Source organism: Tauraco erythrolophus, chromosome 11 (assembly GCF_009769465.1).
Source record: "Tauraco erythrolophus isolate bTauEry1 chromosome 11, bTauEry1.pri, whole genome shotgun sequence".
NCBI classification, from domain to species: Eukaryota; Metazoa; Chordata; class Aves; order Musophagiformes; family Musophagidae; genus Tauraco; species Tauraco erythrolophus.
Genome location: NC_141475.1, coordinates 1,587,234 through 1,611,172, shown reverse-complemented (window position 1 = coordinate 1,611,172; position 23,939 = coordinate 1,587,234). Strand labels below are relative to the sequence as shown.

The window sequence follows — 23,939 nt, the reverse complement described above, 5'->3', positions numbered from 1 at the left end:
TATCTCACTGTAGTGACTTGTCAGTATTGAATGGATTGAATGAGGTGGTTCTTTTGCTCCTTCTCCACAATGAATCATTTAAAATTGGGGATGTCCAGGGCTGCTGCCCCTCCGTGCCTCCAGTCCCTGTGCCCGTGTTGCTGCTCAGCACCAGCTGAAGGCCCCCGCAGCAGACAGCCCTCCGCTGCCGAGGTGCCACTGCAGAACTCCGCTGGCTCCAGCTCCCCGCTCCTGTCGGATGTGGGTGGCAGGGCCCCCCGGGGCGAGTCTGGGGACAGCAGCACTGCCCTCCTGCCATGTCAGCCCGCTGGGAGCTAACGAAATGTCATTTATTGTGGAGTTTGTGGGTTGTTTTTGAGGAAGGCTCAATGACTTTTCACCTTTCTGTTTCAGTCGATCCTGTAAACGCAGCTCCCACCACTTCTACCCGTGTGTTTTACATCAGCGTGGGCGTGTGCTGTGCTGTTATATTCCTGGTGGCAATAATACTAGCTGTCTTGCATCTCCACAGCATGAAGAGGATCGAGTTGGATGACAGGTATGTCTTCAGGATTTTCAAGTGCATTTCTGGGACACGATTACTCAGGTTGGTGGGAGTCCTGGTCTCAAAATGAGCTCTCTGTAGTAGCATGCAATTTCTGCCCTTGATGTCAAGCCGTAGCAGTTACTACCTGTGTAGAGTTGTGGTAAGTGCTGTACTGCAGAAAGGCAGTAGTTGCAGGTGCTCCGCTGTTTATGGGGTGGGAGGGTTGTGGCTGTTGGGTTTCTGCCAGAATAGTTGTGTGGAGGACACACAGTGGGGAAATTTTGACAGAATCAGATCTACGAGGATTGTCAGGATTGAAGGAAGATTATTTGATGGATAGCTGGGCACGCTGAAAATACTTGTTTTTTTTTTACTGGGTTCTAGAGGAGATTGAATTTCAGTTTTCTCTATTTTGATTGATTTACCAGTATTCACTTTTTGGCCTTAGGGTAAGGTCTGGGAATTACAACTGATTGGTTGTAAAGCTGAAAACGTGGCGCTCTCCCAAATGTATTTTCAATCCAGAAAAACCAAATTGGCACAGGTGTGCAAAAAGAACTTGTAACATGAACCCAAGGGCAGTACGGTCAGCTGAGTGGGGATTAAACACTGAGGCTGAACAAGCAGGTGGGCTGAGGCTGCGTGAACAATCTGCATCAGATGCAACTGCTCAGACACAGGCAGTTTGGAAACGAAATACTTTGGAAAAACAGTCGGGCCTGTGGGTGGTCACCCCTGTTGAAAGGATATCTTGAACAGTTTCTGTTCCTGCCTGCAGCCTCTCAGAGCAGCTCTGTCTTTTCATCCTCTTCTCTGTCTGTTCATCTGTTTGTGTTTTTCTTTCTACAATTTACTTGTCTGGTGTCCCCAGAGCACTTGATTTTTGGAGGGTGTCAGTGTAGTAAGTAGTAATGGTTTCTCAGTGCCTGACTAACCAAATGACTTGTCAGCTTTCCTCAGTCTGTTTGTGCCTTGTTGTCTACTGAGGGTTTTTCATCAACAGAAGATCTTAAAGGATGTGCAGCTTGCTTTACTTCAGAAAGGAAAAGCATTATGTTTATAGAGTACGTGAATAGTATCATCTATGAGTTTTTGAGAGACCATCTCAGCCTAGCAGTATGATCAAATGTCCTTTCATCCACTTCGTTGTCCTTGATTTCTGTGGAGGTACAAGCTAAAAATTCATCTAATGTTAATACTCTGTGGTTTGCAGGTATTAAAGAGTTTGCTTTAAATCAGTATGTGGCCTTCTGATAATTTCTGTGAAGTTTGTGCAGGTAGTGGGAGTTAGTTTGTCAGAGAGCCCAGGTAGTGGCTTGTTTTTTTGAGTCTGAAGGTGCCAGAGCTGACAAAACATTGGATGGGCTCCTGGGTAGGAGCTGTGATCAACTAGAGTGTAGCAAAGGTGTAACAGAGAGGCAAAATGTGCCTGAAGATCAGGATCTGTGGAGTCAGAAGACGCAGCGTGCACAGAGCCAGCAAAGAGACTGTGAGGTGATGTTTCAGTGTTAGAATTTAGTCCCAGCCTTACTCACCAGTGCTACGTACGATCAGTGGCTGCTTGATGTGGCGACTCATGAGACAAGAAACGACTTTTGATTTGGTTTTGAGTAACAAGCTCAAAATGATGCTGTAAAGGGGTTCCGAAGCGAAGATGATAATGCCATTAGAGTTTATGACCTTCCAGGAGCAACAGAGGCTGAAAAACCCACTGCCATTGCTCTTCGTTTCAAAAACCAGGACTAAATAATAATTAAATCCTTCTGGTGGATGAGAAGCTCACCGTGAGCCGGCACCGTGCACTGGCAGCCCAGAAAGCCAACCGTGTCCTGGGCTGCACCCAAAGCAGCGTGGGCAGCAGGGCGAGGGAGGGGATTCTGCCCCTCTGCTCTGCTCTCCTGAGACCCCCCTGCAGTGCTGCATTCAGCTCGGGGGTCCCCAACATCAGAAGGACATGGAGCTGTTGGAGCGGGGCCAGAGGAGGCCACGAAGATGATCCGAGGAGTGGAGCCCCTCTGCTCTGGAGACAGGCTGGGAGAGTTGGGGCTGTTCAGCCTGGAGAAGAGAAGGCTCCAGGGAGACCTTCCAGCACCTTCCAGTGCCTAAAGGGGCTACAGGAAAGCTGGAGAGGGGCTTTGGACAAGGGTGTGTAGTGACAGGACAAGGGGCAATGGCTTTAAACTGAAAAAGGGGATTTCCTTTAGATCCAAGGAAGAAATTTTTCCCTCTGAGGGTGGTGAGGCACTGGCACAGGTTGCCCAGAGAAGCTGTGGCTGCCCCATCCCTGGCAGTGTTCAAGGCCAGGCTGGATGAGGCTTTGAGCAACCTGGTGTAGTGGAAGGTGTCCCTGGCCATGGCAGGGGGGTTGTAACTAGATGATCTCTGAGGTCCCTTCCAACCCAAACCGTTCTGTGATTCTATGAAATAGTAGCTAAAACCAGACAGCTGAGTTTACAGGCTGCTTATGGACTGTTTAAGAACATTGTATTGGAAGTTGAGAGCAAATGCTTGTGTTCCTCCTATCGAGGACACTTGAAAAAGTGCCAAAGAAAGTTGGCATGGCTTAACAGCGGGATAATGGAGGTTAGGAAAAGCAAGAAGGCATCATTCAAAGAACTGACGTAGTATGCAAGCGAGAAAACTAAGAAAGCTCATAAACATGAGCAAGTTAAACCTAAAAACCAGAATGAAGCCAACCAAAAATGTAGTTTTCCAAACTTGTAACAGGCTTAAAAAGAATTATTCCTTTTTCAAACTCGCCTGCAGCAGGAAGCCAGCCAAAGAAATCTGTGGGACTGCTCGATGATCAAGTTACAAAAGGAGTTTCCAGCCGTAGCAGGAAAACGAAATGCAAGTTCCCCATTGGTGTTTAATGCAGCGACTGTGCCAGGATGCTTCTTTCCAGGGAAACCATTGGAGAGTGGATCATTTTGAAGCAGATTGTAGACACAATAGGGCAAACAGTTAAAATAAGCAGTAATAAGTTACCAGCACCAGAGAGTATTCGTTCACTAACTCTAAAGGAGGTTAAGTGGAGTAGCAAGATGGTAGCTCTTGACCTCGTGCTAAAAACTGCTGGAACGCTACACCTGGAAGACGGTGAATGTGGGAATAACTTCTGGAAAGGTTTCCAGAGGGCTCGAGGCTGGCTATAAATCAGTAAGCCTGATGTTTGTATTGTGAGAATCGGTAAATTCTGTTCTAAAGAAGAAAATCAGTAGATACCTCTGTCATCGGGGTATAATTGGGAAAGTTGACTTGGCTTTCTTTTTAATTTTAAAGGAAATCTTGCTTCAAAACTAACAGTGGTCCTTGAGGGCATCACTAAGGATTTCTAAAAATCCTACAAGGCTGGTCAATAGCAGTCCAAGAAGTAAATGGAATGTTGATTATTTGGCAAAGCAGGTGGTTATACCCCAAAACAATCTCCTCTTTGTTCTTCCAATACAGTCAGCAGAAGTGGAGAAGCTTTTAAGTTTCAAAAGAAGGGGAGGGGGGATGTTTGTGTGTATTTGGGTGGGAGATCAAAAAGGCTTCTTCCAGCCCTGCTACCTGAGCTAGTAACAGGTGCTGCCTTTGCCTGCAAACTTTCTTACCTGTTCTTAGGCTGTTACAGCTACAACAACTCTTTTTGTAGGGTTTTGTCTGAGGATAAACCAGAAAACATCTTGCTACGGTTTAAGCTGTGATTTGCCTGTCTCTTGAATACTAGGTGCAGTTATGGTCCTTTTACCCAAAGAAAATATCTTAAAAACACACTGTAGGTCGCCCTGGAAGGGGGAACAAGTATCCTTTAGAGAGAGGAATGACAACGTAGGCTGGAGCAGTTTGTTCTGTGAAGGAGAGCTGGGACAGGTACAGTGGTATAGAGCAAACAACCGTTGGCACAGTCAGCTAGGGAATGCCTTTTCCCATATTTACTCCAGCACAGGAGCTAAAAGGCAGCAGGTGGCATGCCCAGAGCAGGCAAGAGAAGATGGCTGTGGCCGAAAAAGCTGGCTAAGCTTTGCAGGGTGTTACGGTGCCTCTCCGTTTGGCTCAGGGCACTGCTTCCAAACTTCCGTCGTCATCGTTGGTTCTCAGCGGGGTGTTGGTACCACAAAGCAAACGCGTACGAGTCTTCTCTGGAGTGTAATAGTTTTGTTGTTTCTGCTGTGACAGGATGGTTCTTGCAATAAATGTTTGGTCACCTCCGTTTTTCAAAAGTGGGGAAAAAGTACTGGAAAAGAGAGCAAATTCTGTGAAACGTAAGAGGAGGTTGTTTACGCTCAAAGGACAGGAGCACTAAGATTTTTGAATGACCTGATGGACATTTTAATGTGGGAGAGACTTAAAAAATGCCATTCTTTCAAAGTCTAGCCGGAAAAATCTTCTAGTTTTAACTTTGATACATTACTTTTGAGTTTATTACAGTGGCAGGCAGTCATGTTTGTGTCCATTTTTGTTTTAAAACAGCATCAGTGACAGCAGCAGCTCCCAAGGTTTATCCCAACCTTCCACGCAGACGACCCAGTACTTGCGAGCTGACACGCCAAACAACGCAACGCCAGTAACCAGTAAGTGTTAATCTAATTACAGACCCCTGCAACGGACCCTCTGGGACACAGCTGGAGTATTTGGTGGTGGGGTCTCACCAATTAGTCTTTTCATCTTCTTGCTGTAACCTGCAAAGGAAATGAATGGGGGGGAAAAAGCCTTTACAAGGGTGATACAGAATCATAGAATCGTCTGGTTGGAAGAGACCCTCAAGATCGAGTCCAGCCATTCCCCCTGCACTGTCAGGGTCCCTAAACCATGTTCCTCAACACCAAATCCACACGGTTTTTAAACACCTCCAGGGATGGGGGCTTCACCACCTCCCTGGGCAGCCTGTTCCAATACTTCACAACCCTCTCTGGAAAGAAATTTCTCCTGATATCCAACCTAAATTTCCCCTGGCGTAACTTGAGGCCGTTCCCTCTTGTCCTGTCATTCCTAACGTGGGAGAAGAGACCGACCCCCATCTCCCTACAACTCCCTTTCAGGTAGTTGTAGAGAGCGAGAAGGTCCCCCCCTGAGCCTCCTCTTCTCCAGACTGACCAGTCCCAGCTCCCTCAGCCGCTCCTCATGGGACAAGTTCTCTAAACCCTTCACTAGTTTCGTTGCTCTTCTCTGAACCTGCTCCAGCACCTCAACGTCCTTCTTGAAGTGAGGGGCCCAAAACTGGTGATTTCTTTCCAAAAAGTGACCTCTTTTTGTAGAGTGATGGGTTTTTGGTTGACTCGGGTCTCTGGCTGTATGAGCACCAAGATCAGAGCTCAGAGGCTACAGGGTCCATGCGACTGAGCGTTGGAGGAAGGCAGGACTTAGCCCAAACTCAGGTAGCTTAAGCTACTGCTGGAGAACCTGCTTTAAAAGATCTAAAGTGAGGTAAAAGGGTTTATATGACAAAGTGGGAGAAACAGGAGGGCCCGGCCAGAGGAATGAACTGGCTGTTAAATTGCTGTTTTTTCTCAATGGAGTGGGAACTGCCACGCTGAAATAGTACCCTGGTTCTCCTGACCTTTTCAGAAGGCATCAATTAAACAGGCCCTGTTTTCATCTGCCACCACTGATTTTCTCTTCCACAATACTCAATAGTTTTGTGTAAATTGCCTGAAGAGACTTTGTTCAGTGATCTAATGAGTCGAAATGTCAATGTAGGTCCTTCATTTAGAGCTAGGTAAAAATAATGATTAATGACTTGACTTTTTTGGGTCTTACTGGTTGCTTTAGACAAAAAAATCTCTCCCATTTTCTTCTGATAGTGATACAGACCATCGCAGTTCACGAGGGAGCACAGCACAAAGGTCATGATGGTTCAGCCTGACTGTGTTTTCTTATTTCATCCCCACGTGTGGAAGCAGGGCTTTACCTAAGACTGAACTCCTGCAACTCTGGCAAAGTTTTGACTTTCTTCTAAACTGTACTGTATCTCCTTAAACAAACAAAAGGGATATTTTTTTGTCATCTGAGTTCATCTTTCCCTTGCAAAAAACTGCCTTTAAAATTTATTTAGAAGCATTAATTGTAAAGTATAAATAGATACAAAAATTCCTTTTCACGAAGTTTGGAAGAGACCTTAGCATGCAACTAATTCTTGAGCTGGTTTTCTCCATTGCCACCTGAAGTCCTTCCCCAGCCTTTTTATTTCCCATCTCTTTTCCCAGACCACGTCCTGCTGTTGATGTTCTCTCAACCTCAGGTTTTTAGGTTGGCCCTCTAGCTGGCATTGTTTGGTTAATTAAAATATGACCCCTGGAAACTCATTAGTGAGCGAAAGGGGAGAGGAGGACTTGTCATGAAGGTGGCCTACAAACGAAGCTGATAGTGATGATTAACCCCTCCTCACCTGGATGAGCATTGTAGCCACTGTGCCCAAATGGCCCCTGTTGGCTGTGTTCCATCTGTGGTGTTTCCAAATGTCTCTTACCTGTTTTGGGACACCCCTGGTAGCACAGGTAACGGTGAAAACAAATATAAGAAGAAAAAAGGTTGGATGCATGAAATAAACATTACTGAAAACCAAGTTAGTATGACTGTGGAAGGACTAATAATGTTCTTCCTGTTTAAATAAATTAAAAAAAAAACTTAATCAAAATAATTCTGAAGATTTCTCTAATAATTCATAAACTTATACAAAAGTGTTCAGGCCTTTCTGCCTGTACTGGTGTATCTGGATATCTAGAAGTGCCAGAAGAGGGCACTGGTAGTTTTAGTCCTGCTGGGGCAAGGCATGCTCCTCACTCCAACAAATCTTCTGACAGTCTGATCCCTGATCTTTATTTCCTTGTCAGGGAAGTGCAGTGCCATGTTAATCAGCTCCCTATGTAAGGAGGAGTTTTATTTACTGGATGGTCATAATGAGACTTGATTGCATGACACTATATAGAATTCCTGTGTGATTAATTTTTTTTTCTGCAGATGATTATGTTCATATGACTCCTATGTTTTTTTCGTTGTTTAACACTATAATCTTTTTAAAATTAATACATGATCTGTTTAAGCACATGCTGCTGGCGTGTCTTTATACCTGTAGGTGGTGCTGAGGTGAAGCAGTGTGCTTGTGTTCTCATTATAAGGGTATTTATATTGGTTTGTTTGGCTCTGCTGGCTCCTCAGGTTATCCTACGTTACGGATAGAGAAGAATGATCTTAAAAGTGTCACTCTAATGGAAGCAAAAGCTAAAGTGAAGGACATAGCCATCTCCAGGGAGAGGATAACTCTAAAAGATGTGCTCCAAGAAGGTATTTGTGGGTCTCGAACACTTGTTGGCTACAGCATAGTGTGTGTGTGTATATATATATATATATTTCATAGCTAGATTTTTTTCTGAAATTAATCATGGATGACATTTCTGATCTTTGGTAGAGGAGAAGAATGATGAGTGATGTTTGCATTTGGGGTGTAGGGGGGTGAGGAAAGCACTCTCCAGAATTCATTAGAACAGAGGGAGCAACTAATTGTGCTCAGTAAATCGTTCAGCTTGTCTGTCTTAATAATCTCGTCCCTTAAATAAAGGAAAGGGTTAGATTGCTAAGGAATGAGGTAAACAGTTGGGGCTGTAAGTGACAAAGTAACTCACTTCTGTAAGTTACTATGGGAGAGCTTCTCTTAAAAACAAACAAACAAACAAAAAACAACAAACAACAAAACAAAAACAATCAACCCAAACAAAACAAGCAAACAAAACCCAAACAAAACAACAAAAGAAACCAAACCCCAACCAACAACCAAAACCACAAAAAAACCCTCCAAAGCCCACAAAAACCTCGGTTGTCTAAACTCATTGTCTCAATTTAATAGCTTCTGGTTTGGAAATCTAATCAGCAGATGCAACATTTACAGCTCTGATATGAAAAATTCAGCGATTACCTGATTCTTATGTTTTGTTCAGTGTTTACTTTGGGAATGTTCATGCACAACACTAATTGATTCTTGTTGGTGTTGAACTTAGGAAGTAGGCGTAAATATTTGGGACTTTTTTGTCATTATTCTTTACTGCTGCAACTTCAAATCTGTGTTCCCTGAGCCTCACGAGCAATCAAACTTTGCAAAGCTGGAGATCTGAGAAGCTCATCCTGTGGAGGTAGAACTGTAAAACATTCTGCGTTACTGTCTGAAGAACAATGGGAGGATGCTAACACTCCCCATTTAATGTGTGTCTCTAAGGAGGTAGCTTTGTGCTCAACTCCACCATCAGTCCTGCAGAAAGCTTCCTTCGCGCGTGGGATGTGCTTCGTGTTCCTTTGTGCTGTTTTTTGCCACAGAAGTGACTCAGGACCCCAGCTACGCTTCAGATGTTTAGCACCAAGTGACAGATCTGCCCTGTTCCACAGGATGCGGCTTAAGCGGCTGTCGAATGCAGTGTGGACCTTTTTAATGCTGGGATCTTGTTTCTTGGCCTCCAGCTGGTGTATGAGTGCGTCAAAACCTGCAAAAGTTAAGTCGAAGGACTAGAAAGCAGATCCTGATGAACAATCAACAATTTTAGTTCAGGATCAGAGCAGAGCTGAGCCTCTGTCAACTAAGAACAAAAGAGCTCCAGAGGAGAAGAAGCGAATAATAGAAATGTTTGCATAACACTTTCAAGAATTCCAAAGTGCTGCCAATGGAACTTAAAAGTATTTTACAGGTCTTGGCCAGAGATTCATTATAAACTTCAAGAAGCTTCCATAACTTAACCTACTTTAACCTTCTATAAATGTAGGAGATGATGGTTCTGCTGTGGTGTAACCAGTTGGAAAATGCAAAGCACCAGGTCAGAGAGCGTGCGAAGGAAGAGGGACCTGCCTTTTGTATTGCTGGGCTCGTGCAGCACCTGGTTCTGAACGTGCATCAAGCTCTTATGGTTCTAGATGCGAGACAAAAATGTAGATGTCTTTTAAAAAAGAAAAAAAAAATATTTCTAATGGAATAGCTACATTTTAGCACACGGAGCCAGTGTTAGCAGTAAGTGGACCTTTACCATTTTCTGGTGAAGATGAGAAATGACTTAGATGTCCAGTCTGGAATATAAACAGCATAATATGCAAAAAAGCCCAGAGGAGAGCGAGGCAGAAGTCGCGTGTTCACAGCACTGTCTTTAAATGTCACAGCACACCTGTGACACATGATTTCTGCTAAGATAGAGGTCTTCCAGGGTATCATGAGAAAGCCCTAAACCAACAAAACCCCAACCCAAGGACCATACAAGCATGCTGTGTTAAAGTCTCATTGTGTCTGGATATTGCATTGCATGAAAATTATTTTTCTAGTCGTAACTGCTTGTACACACTTCCCCATTCTCTTCATTTCCAGCATTTAAAAAGATATGGATAGCCTGGTACCATAACATGTTGCAGTAGAAGGTGCTGTCTGTCTTCCGTTTGACTTCTACATATATCTGCATTTTGGAAATGTGTGGTTAAGGCACTCTTATGATGCCTTCAAGAACCAGGATAGGAGCATTGAAAGAAGCGTGGCCAGCAGGTCGAGGGAGGGGATTCTGCCCCTCTGCTCTGTTCTCGTGAGACCCCACCTGGAATACTGCGTTCAGCTCCGGGGTCCCCAACACAAGAAGGACATGGAGCTGCTGGAGCAGGTCCAGAGGAGGCCACGCAGATGATGCGAGGGCTGGAGCACCTCTGCTCTGGAGACAGGCTGAGAGAGTTGGGGCTGTTCAGCCTGGAGAAGAGAAGGCTCTGGGGTGATCTTATTGCAGCCTTCCAGTACTTAAAGGGGACCTACAGGAAAGCTGGAGAGGGACTTTTTACAAGGGTGTGTAGTGACAGGACAAGGGGCAATGGATTTAAACTGAAAGAGGGGAGATTTAGATTGGATCTAAGGAAGAAATTTTTCAGAGAGTGGTGAGGCACTGGACCAGGTTGCCTAGAGAAGTAGTAGATGCCCCATCCCTGGCAGTGTTCAAGTCCAGGTTGGATGGGGCTTTGAGCAACCTGGTGTAGTGGAGGGTGTCCCTGCCCATGGCAGGGGGGTTGGAACTAGATGGTATTTAAGGTCCCTTCCAACCCAAACCATTCTGTGATTCTGTTAAATAACTCACGTTGTGCATCTTTGGTTGCCTGTAGTCTCTAGTGAAATAGCTTTTTAATGAGATTACAGTTTGACGGTCCCCGTCTTGCAGGTTTACTTGCAGTCCCAGGGCAGATGACAGAGGTGTCACACTGTCCCCTGTTAAGTGTTTAGAAACCAAATGAGACCCATGCTTCCTGCCAGGAGATGTACAGCCAGGCTGAGGCAATCCCTGTTAAAGATCTTTCAGCCTTGTGAGGCAGGATGGATGGACGGGGAAGGGATGTGACGTATGAACAGGCTGCGTGAAGACGATGCGCGCGTTGGTGTCGCGGTGATAGCGTGACAGAAAAGCGTTGCCAACCCGAGTGGTGTAAAAAGTCAGTTCTGTGCGTGTTACCATGCTGCACCTGTTCTTACAGCAGCTGGTCAGTGTAGCTCCTCTTGTGCGATGGCATCGTTAAAATTTTGTGAATGGAAAAATGTTGGAGAGACTGAAAAAAAACCCAAAACACCAACAAACCCAAACCAACCCAACACCTTCCAGCTGAGGTGAAACATTTGAATGTGTGCTGCTGTGTTTTTTTCCAACTGTTCTATGTGTACACGTTGGCTGAAACCAGTATTTCCCCATGAACGTTTCCAAAACCAATTTCATCTTTGTGAGAAATGTTTCACCTGGAGAACTCCAGACCTGCTGGATGAGAAAAGGACGGAGGTGGAGTTTTTAGCGCAGACAGTTGACAGACTGAACTGCCACAAGCAAAACCCATCATCAGGATTGATAATTTAACTGGATTCTGCTGCTGTTGTTAGTTCACTGTCAGACTTGTCCCCCTAAATTTTAGCTACCTAAAAATTTCAGTGTTTTCTCCGTGTAGTTCTGAGTCCACCTGGTGCAGGAGAGGTGGTTGGGTTATATATTGTTGACTTAACAGGGCATTCAGGACTTGGGCTTGAACTGCTGTTGTTCCTAACATTCTGCTGTGGCTGAGAATGTTTTAAGGTAGTGTTTTTGTAATAAATATTAAATTCTATTAATGTTATCAGTGTATTTTAACCACGTAATACTCACTAATTGTATGTTCTCTTCGTAGGCACCTTTGGGCGCATTTTCCATGGGATTCTAATAGAAGAAAAAGACCCCAGTAAAGAGAAACAAGTTTTTGTCAAAACTGTTAAAGGTATGTTGACGTAAAGGAGTGGGTTTGTGTCCAGTTGTTTGGACTGTGGTGCGTACGGAGTGTGTCAAATCTGTCTTTAAAAACAAACCCCTCCTCCTTCAAAATATGCAAATAGCTGCTGCTTAAAAAGCAGAAGCAATTTGGATGCTGCCTTCAGCCAGAGAGAGCAGAAATCTTATATGGAAGAAAAATGCATGTGTTCTCCACCAGTGTCTTCATCTTGAATACTTTTGCTTATTATTCTCCTAAGTAAAAACTATATTTGCTTTTTTCCCCTGGGATGTCATTGTTCTTTCTGTCCACAGCCTTTTCCCCTGCAAATTGCTGAAAAAGGCACCTGCAATACATCTTAAAATCTTTTATAAACATGTGTGGCTGTACAAAAGATGAGCCATAGTTCCTGTGGTCCTTAAACTTTTCTAGTGAAGCGTGAGAATTATCATTTAAAACTTAATTTATACAAATATAATGTCTTTGTTCGTGGAATAGTTCTCGGAGCCGTTTAAATCACGATAGGTAGAGTTAAACAAAGTAAATAGAGATGAAAACTGTATTACATATCCTATGTGGATGTTACTTGTATCCTGCACGTATCCCTTGCTCTGCACTCGGAGCTGTGAGAGTTCTCAGTAGCTCACAACAGTTCTGCTGAATTCCCTGCGCAGTAGTTGCTTCACTTGCCATTTCTATTGGGTGTATTATTGCCTTTGGTTTTCCATTTTACAACTTCTTCGGTTCTTTCTTTAACAAAAAAAAAGGCTTCTGTAAGAATTTCAATTTGGTTTATTTTTTTTTTTTTGGCCTAGCTAGTAGTTTTTATTCTAAAGAAGGTGGGAACTGGTGAAGCTGCTAAGTTTTGTTCTCGTTGAATCTTGCTGGTACCCATTTATTCTGTGCTGTTTTTAAGAAAAATACATTGCTTAAAGCGACCTTCTGTTATTCTGGATATGTTTCTCACACAAATCCTGTGTGCTTGTGATAAAAAAAAGTTTAGGTGGAAAGCCACTTGGGAAATGGTTCACACTCTCTTCAAGGGGAGGAATTTCTTAGCCTGATTTGGAATCCAAGTAGCTGAAAAAGGAGTCCATACTTCTTGAAACATCCTGAAGTGGCAGTTTGGGATGGATGCTCTTGCTTTCTTCAGCTCCACGTTGTTCGTGATGTAGGCGTAGCAGCATGGTGTGCTTTGGCCCTGAAGACAGGGCAGTGCCTGGTATCATACCTGCTGCTCTGACATCATCTGTTGAACTTGAAAAGGTCCAACTTGTCAGCTGTGAGCCAGGTGCCAGCTGTGAGTAATGGACAGGGGCAGTGTGAAACTGCCCTCCTTTCCTGCCTGACACATCCTTTACCTCCTCATCAGCCTGGTACGCCTGAACGGTGAGGTCCCTCCACCTCGGTGGGATGCGTGCCGAGCTACTCCTCTGTGAGCAGCAGGAGGGTAACCTGTGAGTAGATCTGTCTCACTATCGAGTCAACCAGCAGAGCTCGATCTGTTCTTTAGGACAATCGCTTGTGTTTCTGCTAATGGGATCCATGGAGGGCTGAACGGTGAGGATTTGCTGCTGTCCTTTTCCCCACGCTTCTCTTGCACATCCTCGTGGGCTTTCCTAGATTCAGAGTGATGGTTACTCTCCTCGTCACAAGATGCTTCCGTTGTTTCTTCAGGAGTGCCTCCAAGGTGGCACATTTTCATTCTGTAGCACTCTTCCTCCCTGTTGAATCCAGAGAGGACTTCTGAAAAGTAGATACGCTGCCGCTTTGGAGGACGTTGGTAGCTACCAGTTAGCATGGTGGTGGTAGCTAGAACTGCGTCTGCTGAAGTAGTCAAAGCCATAACAAAAGTAACGGTCCTCCTGTACAACGGGAAGTATTTTCTTGTAGTGACTTCTAGCAAGAAGTAAAAGACCATCCTCTTTTTTTTTTTTTTAAAAAAAAAAGTGTATTCTTTGCAGTATTTGGAGAACTTCTCCCGAATTCTGCGCTCTTCTGTTGCGCCTCCCTGCCAAACAGTTCTGACTATCGTTTCGGTTTTGATTGACATAGTTTCCAAAAGTCTTATCCCATATCGTGTGAGCCTGATGCTCCTCTGTGTATGACGAGGCTGTCTAACTTGGGGCATCGTTCCCCAATATTGCCTTAACTTGTGACCTCCTCCACGGTGTTATTTGGTGGTTCTCTACCCTGATTCAGAGTCAACCAACGCTGTGGCTCTTGTGAGCCCCAAAATGGTCGTGAGCTGGGGCAGTTTGACACCCGTGCCGCGCTACTCAAGCACGCTTTCTTTTTATAGCCTCGGATTAAATGGCAAGGCAACACTTGTGAGAACAGATCTGAATTTAGCTGCCTCCCATCACCACTTGTCTAATTGCTTTACCAAAAAGGGGCTTCCAAGCTGCTCTTAAAGCTGCGTTTCTCCCTTGCAGCGGCGTGGATCTTTGACACAGCGCACATCCTGATTTCTCCAGCCCTTCCCTTCGCAGTGCAAGATTTGCTGGCTGCGCTGAACTGGAGCGTGGTCTTAGGGGAGTAATGGTATTCACATAACTGTTGTCTGTAGAGAATTTCCCAGCTTTAAAAAGGATCTATATGGACAAAGTTGAGAGTAGATTTTGCTGATACTGGTTTGGGCAGCAGAAGGTTGCTAGGAAAATAACCATAAACATCCCCACTTCTCCGCGCAGCAGTTCGTTCGTGGTGCTAATATTAAGCAGCTCCATCTTCGTACCCTGGCTGTGATAACTGTGTGTGCAGCTGGGTCATGTAATAAGTTGGGAATTTGATCTGCTAGGAAAAAAAAAAAAAAACAAACCTGCAAAAATTCTCACTTAAGCAGACTTTTTTTCCTTGATCTCATTCTTTCTGTGACCACACACACACTGCTGTTTTGGCACAAACACAGGAGTAGGGCAGGACCACAAAAGCGAGATGGATATGAGAACTATTAAACTGACTTAAGTATCTCTGTTGCTGAAGGCAAGAAAGGAGCCTGAGGGTCATGGAAAAGAAACAAGGGAAAAAGGCTTTGGCTATGTAGCCAAGTTACCCCCCACCCAAAAGTATGGGCTGCTCCCGAGCTGTCTTGTTTTACCCAGTGGCGTGCTCTGATGAAATAAAGTCCAGTGGTACCCCAAATGGCAGAAAATAATGGGGGAAAAGTGTGGGATGATCCAGATCTTCTGAAAAACGTGAACTGAAATTGTTTCAGCAGGTGCTGTGAGGAAGACTAACCTTCTTTAGAGGAAAAACACCTTCTCAGCAGGATCAGAACTCCAGAAACTTAAGACATTTCATTGGCTGTTTTGATATTAGGGTGGTTGCTACAGCTTTAAATCTGGAGTTGCCAATAGAAGAAACCCTTTGGAAGGAGAACGCCTGGATGTGGTGAATACAATCAGTACCCTTGTGCCCAAACTAGAACTTCATATTAACATCATAGAATGATAATCATTTAGGTTGGGAGGGACCTTTAAAGATGATCTTAAAGGTCATGGGCAGGGACATCTTTTATGAAGTCAGGTTACTCAACGCCCTGAAGAACCTGACCTTGAACGCTTGAATTTTCTGCTGGACATGCCCAAGAAAGCCCAACAAGTAGCGTACATGGGACTGGAAGGCTTCCTTGAGCCATGGGCAGCTCTTGTGCGTTGGCTTTTAGGAGAGGACCTCTGCTGTGCTAGGAAAGGTTTCGAAGAAGGGTTATTGTGCCATTTGAGTAATGGTTTCTGACTACTTCTCATTAAGAAAGCCTGTGAAGAAAGGTTGTGCTATAGATAGAACACCAGGCGTGTATCATAATAAATCTCTTTTCTTATATTCTTTCTTCATATTAATGTCTTTTATAAAATCCATAACCTTTCAGGATGGGTTACTTCCTAATAATGTGGATGGAGGAGAATGTGCTGTCAGTTTTCTCATTTCATATTCTGGAGAAGATGAATGTTGTGGCTGACATGCTCATCAGACAATAGTTAGATCTGTCAGTATTTCCTTTTCCCCAAATGATCAAAAAGCAAAGATACTTGCCTGGTTATGGCAGTTAACTGCAGCAGCCCTTCCCACTTCCTTTCTCTGATGTTTTCTAGCCTTCTGGCAAGGTGTTGGGCATTACTATAAGCCAGAAGAATGCTGGCTGAAATCAGGAAGCCTCGATTTTTCTGAACCTAGTACTCGTTCTCCCTTCTGAAGTGATCTCCTGTTAAAGGAACCAGTAATACCTAAAAACTGAGAAGGCTTGGACTTGCCTACCATTGTCCTGAGAAGCTCTTTGAGTGAAAGAGGCCATTCAGAGAGTGTGAGACTAATTTCCACAAATGTATTGTGTTCCCTGTTTTCTCAAGCTGGGATTGACCTATTAGGTCAGACTCCCGACTCTCAAAAGACAAGTTGGATCCTAATAAAGCAACATCAGTGCAGGAGGCAAATAAATTGGAGTCTGCTTGCTTGTTTAGCATTATTTGTCTAGTTCCTCCTACTGTCTGAGGTCTTTCATCTGAACCAGTCATTAAGTCTTTGAAGTGCTTCTCAGTCGATTCAGTGACGACTTGTTCCGTAGCTTGTAAATTGATATGACTGAGAAGTTGGAGACACTTCTCTTGAGATCTCAACGCCACGTCTTTCTTTTTATAAAGATACAATCTGAAGGCAGAATTCATCCCTGAGTGCCAGAAGTTCGCTCCAGACAGATCCCTTGGAAGAAATTTTTCTTTCACCTAACTGTAGAGCACTCCAGACAAAAGTTGTAACATGCCCTGGGTAGTGACAAAGCTTCTACCTGCATGTTCATGAAATACAGTAATTTATAATGTTGCTTTTTAATGCTGTATCATCTAACACTTTAGAGTGCGTCTGGATGCCGGAGTCTTCCATTATGTTCAGCGCTCTGTGCCAAAGAGGAGAGCTTAAAAGAAAAAAATGGTTATCAGTTGGCAAGACTAGAGCCAGGTTTCTGGAAGCTCTAATAACTTTGGGAGTACAAAGATCACAAGTCCTGGGCAAAAGGTGGCACTTTCTCTGGATCCTTCATGTTGGCCATCCACGTGTTCTCTAGTTTGCAGTTTACAGTTTCACTGTGTGTTAATTTGCCAGTCATCCTCGTAGAAGTTTTGGCTTCTTTCATGTTTAGACTTTTCTATGGATAGTTCACCTTTGTTGTGTCTGTAGATGGACGTTGATGAAGGTGAAGGATGTGTCTCATTACCAGTAAGAACAAGAACATGTTGTCTGTACTGTATTTGGGATATTGGAATCTGTGGATCAGCACAACCTGAATAAGTTCTTTGTTAGAAAGACAAGAGACTTTGCTGGCGTTTGCTTTCTTCGTTGTGTGTTTTGCTCTGCAGTAGAATTGTTTTACGAGGTTGTAATGCTTCCCTTTCCTTTCCAATAGGAGGTTTCCAATCACTCTCAACTTGGCGAAGCGTCTCGGTTGGCATGTTTCTCCAAGCTGGCATCGCATCTCTTGGCAGTGATTGACAGATCTCTCTGCCTTTATATGGTGTGAAGTAGACTTTCTTGTGAATCTTTTAGGTCATCTTATGTCAGAAGAGGAAAAAAACAGAGGTTTTCACCTTTGATTTAAAGAACACATTGTTTAATGGGGCTTTTCCTGTGAAGGAGAAAGTTCTTTGCAGAACAAATGGAATTGTATTATTCCAGGAACATACGCCATGAGTGTGAGTTGTGCTGAGCCCTGACTCATTTAGTACGTTCTGGCCAAGGTAGATTTTTGTTAAAAACAACCGATCGTGCTGTTCAAGATAACCTGACTGCTTCCATTTCATTTTCTAACCACTTAATTTTTCTTACGTACGAGGAAGGAGTGTTTGAAAACAAACCACCCATGAAAAGCACTGGAAACAAAGTCGTAGAGTAAGTGAAGATTAACTTTTAAGACTTCATCGTTTTTTACCAACTTTAACAAAGTTTTCAGTTTTGTTCATATCGTTATAGGTCGCTGAAGGACTCTTTCAGCACTCTTGGCTACCTCCAACAATGTAGTTTTCAAAATTTCTATGTATTGTTAATAAGAGGGGGATGCTCAGAGTGCACCCGTGTGCATAGTACAGATTATGATGCTGTAGTGGAAGCCTTGGAGAAGGACCTTACCATGAATTCATCTGGTACATCTCAGGACTGCAGGTGCCTTCAGAGTATTTGTAGTACGCAAGAGTTTTCTAGTACGAGTCAAAACAGGCCCGGCAGTGCAAGTGTGTTGTGTTGTAGACGGGAGAAAACCCATTGGATGTTAAAAGCCTTATGTTAAAACAGTTGTGACTTAACTACCCATAGCTTACAGACTTGTTCTTGCTGTCATTCATGTGATGTCTGGTTTGGCCTGCTTAACGACCTAGCTGAGTGCAAGTTGATGACCCTTTAGAACTTCGTAGGACAAGGCCAAGTGCAAGATCCTGCACGTGGGTCGGGGCAATCCCAAGCACAAGTACAAGCTGGGTGGAGAATGGATGGAGAGCAGCCGCGAGGAGAAGGACTTGGGGGTGCTGGTGGATGAGAAGCTCAACATGAGCCGACACCATGTGCTGGCAGCCCAGAAAGCCAACGGTGTCCTGGGCTGCACCCAAAGCAGCGTGGGCAGCAGGGCGAGGGAGGGGATTCTGCCCCTCTGCTCTGCTCTCCTGAGACCCCCCTGCAGTGCTGTGTTCAGCTTGGGGGCCCCCAACATCAGAAGGACATGGAGCTGCTGGAATGGGTCCAGAGGAGGTCACAAAAGTGATCTGAGAGCTGGAGCACCTCTGTTGTGGAGACAGGCTGAGAGAGTTGGGGCTGTTCAGCCTGGAGAAGAGAAGGCTCCGGGAAGACCTTCCAGCAGCCTCCCAGTGCCTAAAGGGGCTCCATGAAAGCTGGAGAGGGGCTTTGGACAAGGGTGTGTAGTGACAGGACGCGGGGCAATGGCTTTAAACTGGAAGAGGGGAGATCTCCATTAGATCCAAGGAAGAAATTTTTACATTGAGGGTGGTGAGGCACTGGAACAGATTTCCCAGAGAAGCTGTGGCTGCCCCATCCCTGGAAGTGTTCAAGGCCAGGCTGGATGAGGCTTTGAGCAACCTGGTGTAGTGGAAGATGTCCCTGCCCATGGCAGGGGGGTTGGAACTGGATGATCTTTGAGGTCCCTTCCAACCCAAACCATTCCAGGATTCTGTGATTCTTCAGTACATTTCAGAGGTGTGGGAATGGAGGACCTGAGAACTGAGGCCGTGCAAAGCAGGAGAAGTGACAGGTGTAGTTAGTGAGTTACGTGGGTGTAAGAAGCTCAGGGCTAACCAAGCTGAAGGGTTTCTTGTTTGTATTAGAACATACAGCATACCGCAGCCGGGAGCACGCACAGTTGTCCCAAAGGTTCCTTTTTTAAATTGCATTTAATTTAATATTCTGGGCATTTCATTCGTCAAAGGATTGCCTTATGAAAAGAATTGTAAGTTTTAAGTTCTTGCCTGAAATGTACGGTATTTAAGTTAATTGTTAAAACTGTTCAACATCCCAAAATCAGAGTATGGGATCCGGTTTCTGTAGAAGAAAGTTTCTGACAAAAGAAGTCAAGAAAATATATTTGTCATTCATAATAGTTCATTAGCAAGTATCCTGAGAGCTAAAATAGTACAATATATGTTTTAAAAATATTGAGTAGCAGCTTTCAGAGATTGATGTCCAAAGTACTGCGCTTCTGAAGGTAAAGATTTTGCTTTTTCCAGATGCTTCTACAGGAAAAAAAAAAGTAAATTCAGAATCTACAGTGAACTTTCAGTTACGTACAGTTAAAAATCACAACTTGTATTTCAATTTTGTTAGCTGCTGCCCTTTAGCAGTTGATAGGCTTTGAAACCTTAAATCAGTTGTGTCTTCTCCAGTTCCACTTCATGTTGTCTTACACTTTCAGCATAATTTCAGTGAGCAAGGAGCCTTTTCCTTGCTGCTTTTTGCTGCTGCTACTTGGATTCTAATCTTATTATGTAGGGAAATAGCCCTTCTTCTCTGCTTTCAAACTGCGTGTGCGTTCGTCATGTAGGAGAACCAGAACAGCATTCCCCATTCTAGCAGTGTCATGTTGAATCATTTCCAGAATATATTAAAATTAGGCTTGAATTTGAAAATATGAACTGGGTTGCTTTGGAAAATAAACTTGCGTGGTCGTTGGGTGGAAACAAATGTTTCAGTATAAATAGCCTTGATATTAAGATTGGAGGAGAAATCCCGCTCTCTTGAAATTTTCACAAGACTAAGCCTGGTGTAACCTCCTTCCGTTGTCATTTGTGTATGTCTGCCTTAACGTACGGAAGATTGGGATCCTGCAGGATGCAGGGTTGCCTTGTGAAGCAGGTAGCCGTCGATGCGTGGAAGTAGAGCCGTTACCTGAATGCCTCTGCACCTGTCTAGGACTTGTGCACGCAACAGAGTGGCTAAATGGGAGCGGGATGGTTTTCCTTCACTGCTGGGGGAGGCAGAAGGTGATCAGATGTGCTGCTGGCTTCCACGGTGACTTGTCACCATCTAACTGTTAGGACCTCTTGAAGTTTTAAAGCGTAAATGTTTTTGTGTTTGTACTTCTTTAGGACAGGCTGAAAGAGTTGGGGCTGTTCAGCCTGGAGAAGAGGAGGCTCCGGGGTGACCTTATAGCGGTCTTCCAGTACCTCAAGGGGGCCTACAAGAAAGATGGGGAGAGGCTGTTCAGGAGGGCCAGTTGTGATAGGACAAGGGGTAATGGTTTTAAAATAGAGGGAGGTAGATTCAGGTTGGATATTAGGAAAAAATTTTTTACCATGAGAGTTGTAGAACACTGGAACAGGTTGCCCAGAGAGGTGGTGGATGCTCCATCCCTGGAGACATTCAAGGCCCGGTTGGACGAGGCCCTGAGCAACCTGATCTAGTTGGAGATATCCCTGTTCCTTGCAGGGGAGTTGGACTAGATGAGCTTTGAAGGTCCCTTCCAGCCCTAACGATTCTATGATTCTACCTGTAAAAAAGCAGATTGGATCATGACTACTGGTGTTCCTTGAGCAGTTCATCCTTCCGTTGAAGGAAAGTTCTGAAAATATCTGCTAGCAGCATTAAAAATATCAGGTACAACAGGCGTGAACTCAGGATAATCTTTGAGCATTGAATTTCATCCAAAACCCCAAAGACCTGTGTGGAAGGGTTAAAGCAGTATTCAGGCATGTTTTCTGTTTGAACTGGGATTGAATTCCGCCTTGGGAAAGATTTTTCCATCGTGAATTGCTCTGCAGAAGCAACAGTAATGAAAAAGGATGTGTTGATGCTAGGAGCGTTTCTTACCTGAAGCTGAACGTTTAGGGCAGTTCTGGTACTACACTCTCTGGTCCTCTTCTCCAGTTCTCCAGACTCCTGGGCATGGAGTCTGTGACTGTTGTGCTGCCTGGATGCTTTTCACCCTTCAAGAAGCTGAGCTTGTGGACTTTGTCACAGTATATTTGGCAAAGCCCGTGGGTTTGAAAGCTAATAAGGGTAAGACAAGCTTTGTGAAAACAGGTAGCCATGTAGAAAATGGATTGCGTAAGTGTTCTGATGCTGGGGAATATTAGCCTGCAATACGAGACAGAAGGAAGTTCGCGTGGGAACAAGATGTTACAAATGGTCCAAAGGTGAGAAAAGCTTCAGCTAAAACATCTTTTCAAATATCGCTGTCAGGAAACGTGTTTATCAGAAGCCTTACACTTCCTAGCCATAGTATCTGCGGAGCTGCTTCTGATAGGAGTGCTGGAAGAAATTGCTGTGTGTTACTACCCCTACTGGGCTGTGAAAGGGCTCTGGAATGGCATATTTCAGTTTTGAAAACCTTTGGTTATGTTGCTTTTAAGATTCTGCCGTGTCGTCTGTCTGAAGAAACAGGTTTCAGTGACCATGCTGCAATCTAAAATCTTGGAGTTGTAATGCTGTGCTTTGCTCTTTTGAGATTCTAGGAGGTCTGACTTAAAATGTTGTTCTTGAAAGTCATCCAGCTAATGGGGTAACCCACTGCAATATCCAGGTAATTGCTGCTTTTCATCTCTGGTGGGTAATTGGAGGTGTGGAGTGACTCTCTTCCCGATACACTACGACCTAGTGAACGTCGAGCGTGACGTTCGGCGGTTGTTACAGGCGCCCAGGCTCGTGGCAAGCAAATCACTGCAACCTTGGTGTCATCACAAAACGTCCCAGCGATGGTTTCCCTGATGAGGAAAGGCTGAGGGAGCTGGGTCTCTTTAGCTTGGAGAAGGGGAGACTGAGGGGGAACCTCATTAATGTTTATAAATATGGAAAGAGTGACTGTCCTGAGGATGGAGCCAGGCTCTTCTCAGTGGCACCCAATGATAGGACAAGGGGAAATGGATGTACGCTGGAACATAGGAGGTTCCGCTTAAACATGAGGAAGAACTTCTTCCCAGTAAGGGGAACAGAGCACTGGGACAGGCTGCCCAGAGAGGTTGTGGAGCCTCCTTCTCTGGAGATGTTCCAAACCCACCTGGATGCGTTCTTGTGTGACCTGATCTAGGTGGTCCTGCTCCGGCAGGGGGATTGGACTGGATGATCCTTTGAGGCCCCTTCCGATCCCTGACATTCTGTGAATCTGTGAGTGTCACAATGATTCATACAATCACTCATCATGACGAGTGATGGTAAACAAAGTCTTAAAATGCAGTTTTGCAGGTGGCCTTTTAGAAGTTGGTAAAAACCAAATAGGTGCTTTTTCTTCCTGTGAACCGGGAAGGGCCTCAGCACGTACGACGTGTGCCAGAACTGTGTGGAGAGATTAGCCTCTGGGATAAAAATAGCGGTGCCAAGGGCCCCATTGTGCCTGGCTATATACGAATAACATCATGTCATGAGATAAACTTGCAGCCTATCAGAGCTGCTTGAAATCCTAGCTCGTTCTCGCTCGGTGCCTTCGGGTGGGCTTTCACAGCCAGGATCTTGGCACAGAAAGGGTAAAACCAGTGCTTTAAAAGCATCTTCATAGTTCTGGAATGCATTTTCATCTATCTCAAATAGTCTTGGTTTTAAGTTGGATCTTTCTGGTCTGAATTGAACATCTAGAATTACTACTGGATGTTAAATCTCCTTCCTAACTCCTGTGACCTGAAGTCTTTGCCGTTGTTACTCAGCCGTTGGTGGAGTGGTGTGGAAATAGGTGATGCTCTTTCCGGGCTAAGCACCGCTTTACCTGGCTACACCTGGCGATCATCAAGCTGCAACTGCATGAATTGTTGAGCACTGACGTGTTCTTCATCACAAATAGCGTTAATATCTCAGAGCTTTTTGAGGGCTTTGAAGAAGTTGCCCAACGAGCCCTCGTTGCCTTGCCCTGGGGTGGTGGACTTCAACTGGGGACTGTTTCCTGATGCGCACATTTAATATATGGGAGACGACAGCCCCCTCTCTCATGGCTTTTAAGTTGCTGTTGTGATTTAAGAGGTTTCTGGCTCTGTGGGAGGCTTCCCCCTCGCCCCATTCCCACCTCTTTAGCTGCGTGTGTGGCTGTTGTTCATATCAAATGGCTTCCAAGATCCGGTACAGAACTAACGAGCCACAAAAGCCTGTGGGCACGCTTGCGTGTTTGACGAGATCGTTGCCCACGTCTCCTTTTGTGTGGCTCCGCAAACAGTTCTGTGAATAAAACGCCCACGTGCGTGTGCTGTACGTAATGCTCGGAGAGATTTGATGTACGGTTTTGGTACAGGACTCCGCTCCAGCCCAGGCAGGAAAATTGAAATTTATGGGATTCACTTTAGGATGTCCTCATGAAAGCGTCTCGTTGAGCCGGAATCGCTGGGTCACGGCAGTCGCAGCTCTGTTCTGGGACTGCGTGTGTCTCGTATCAAAACCAGAAACACTGTGGCTTTTCTGAATTGCTTTTAAGGGTTTTCAGTGCAGGATGGTGGGATTCACTAGGTCTTCTACAAGAAAATGTTTTGTTATCAAAATCACCTTCATAATCTATGAAAACCTCTCTGTTGGATGCTCTAAAGTGGTTCCAGGCTACTAAATGTGACTGAGAGTTTGTTTCAATGTACTTTTTGTTATGTAACTAAAGAAAATGGGCATAAAAAGAAGTCTTAATTGTGATGGGGACTGTTGCAGTAGCATTATTTTCTGGGTTTTTTTTTTTGACTCCCTTTTGACTGGAATCACTCAAAGTAGTAGTAATTTATATTCTGTTTTGAATTATATCTGGTACAAAACCACA

At 44.5% G+C, this 23,939-nt stretch overlaps 1 protein-coding gene across 1 annotated transcript in view; it reads left to right on the top strand.

Moving 5' to 3' along the window:
• The window catches only part of RYK (receptor like tyrosine kinase), a 63,825-nt gene that overhangs the window by 22,905 nt on the left and 16,981 nt on the right, over window positions 1-23,939 (top strand). Inside the window, exons 6-9 of the mRNA XM_086618169.1 lie at window positions 394-538; window positions 4,982-5,082; window positions 7,658-7,792; window positions 11,657-11,743. Of these exons, the coding sequence (XP_086474295.1) occupies window positions 394-538; window positions 4,982-5,082; window positions 7,658-7,792; window positions 11,657-11,743 (468 nt within the window). The remainder of the gene's footprint in view (window positions 1-393; window positions 539-4,981; window positions 5,083-7,657; window positions 7,793-11,656; window positions 11,744-23,939) is intronic.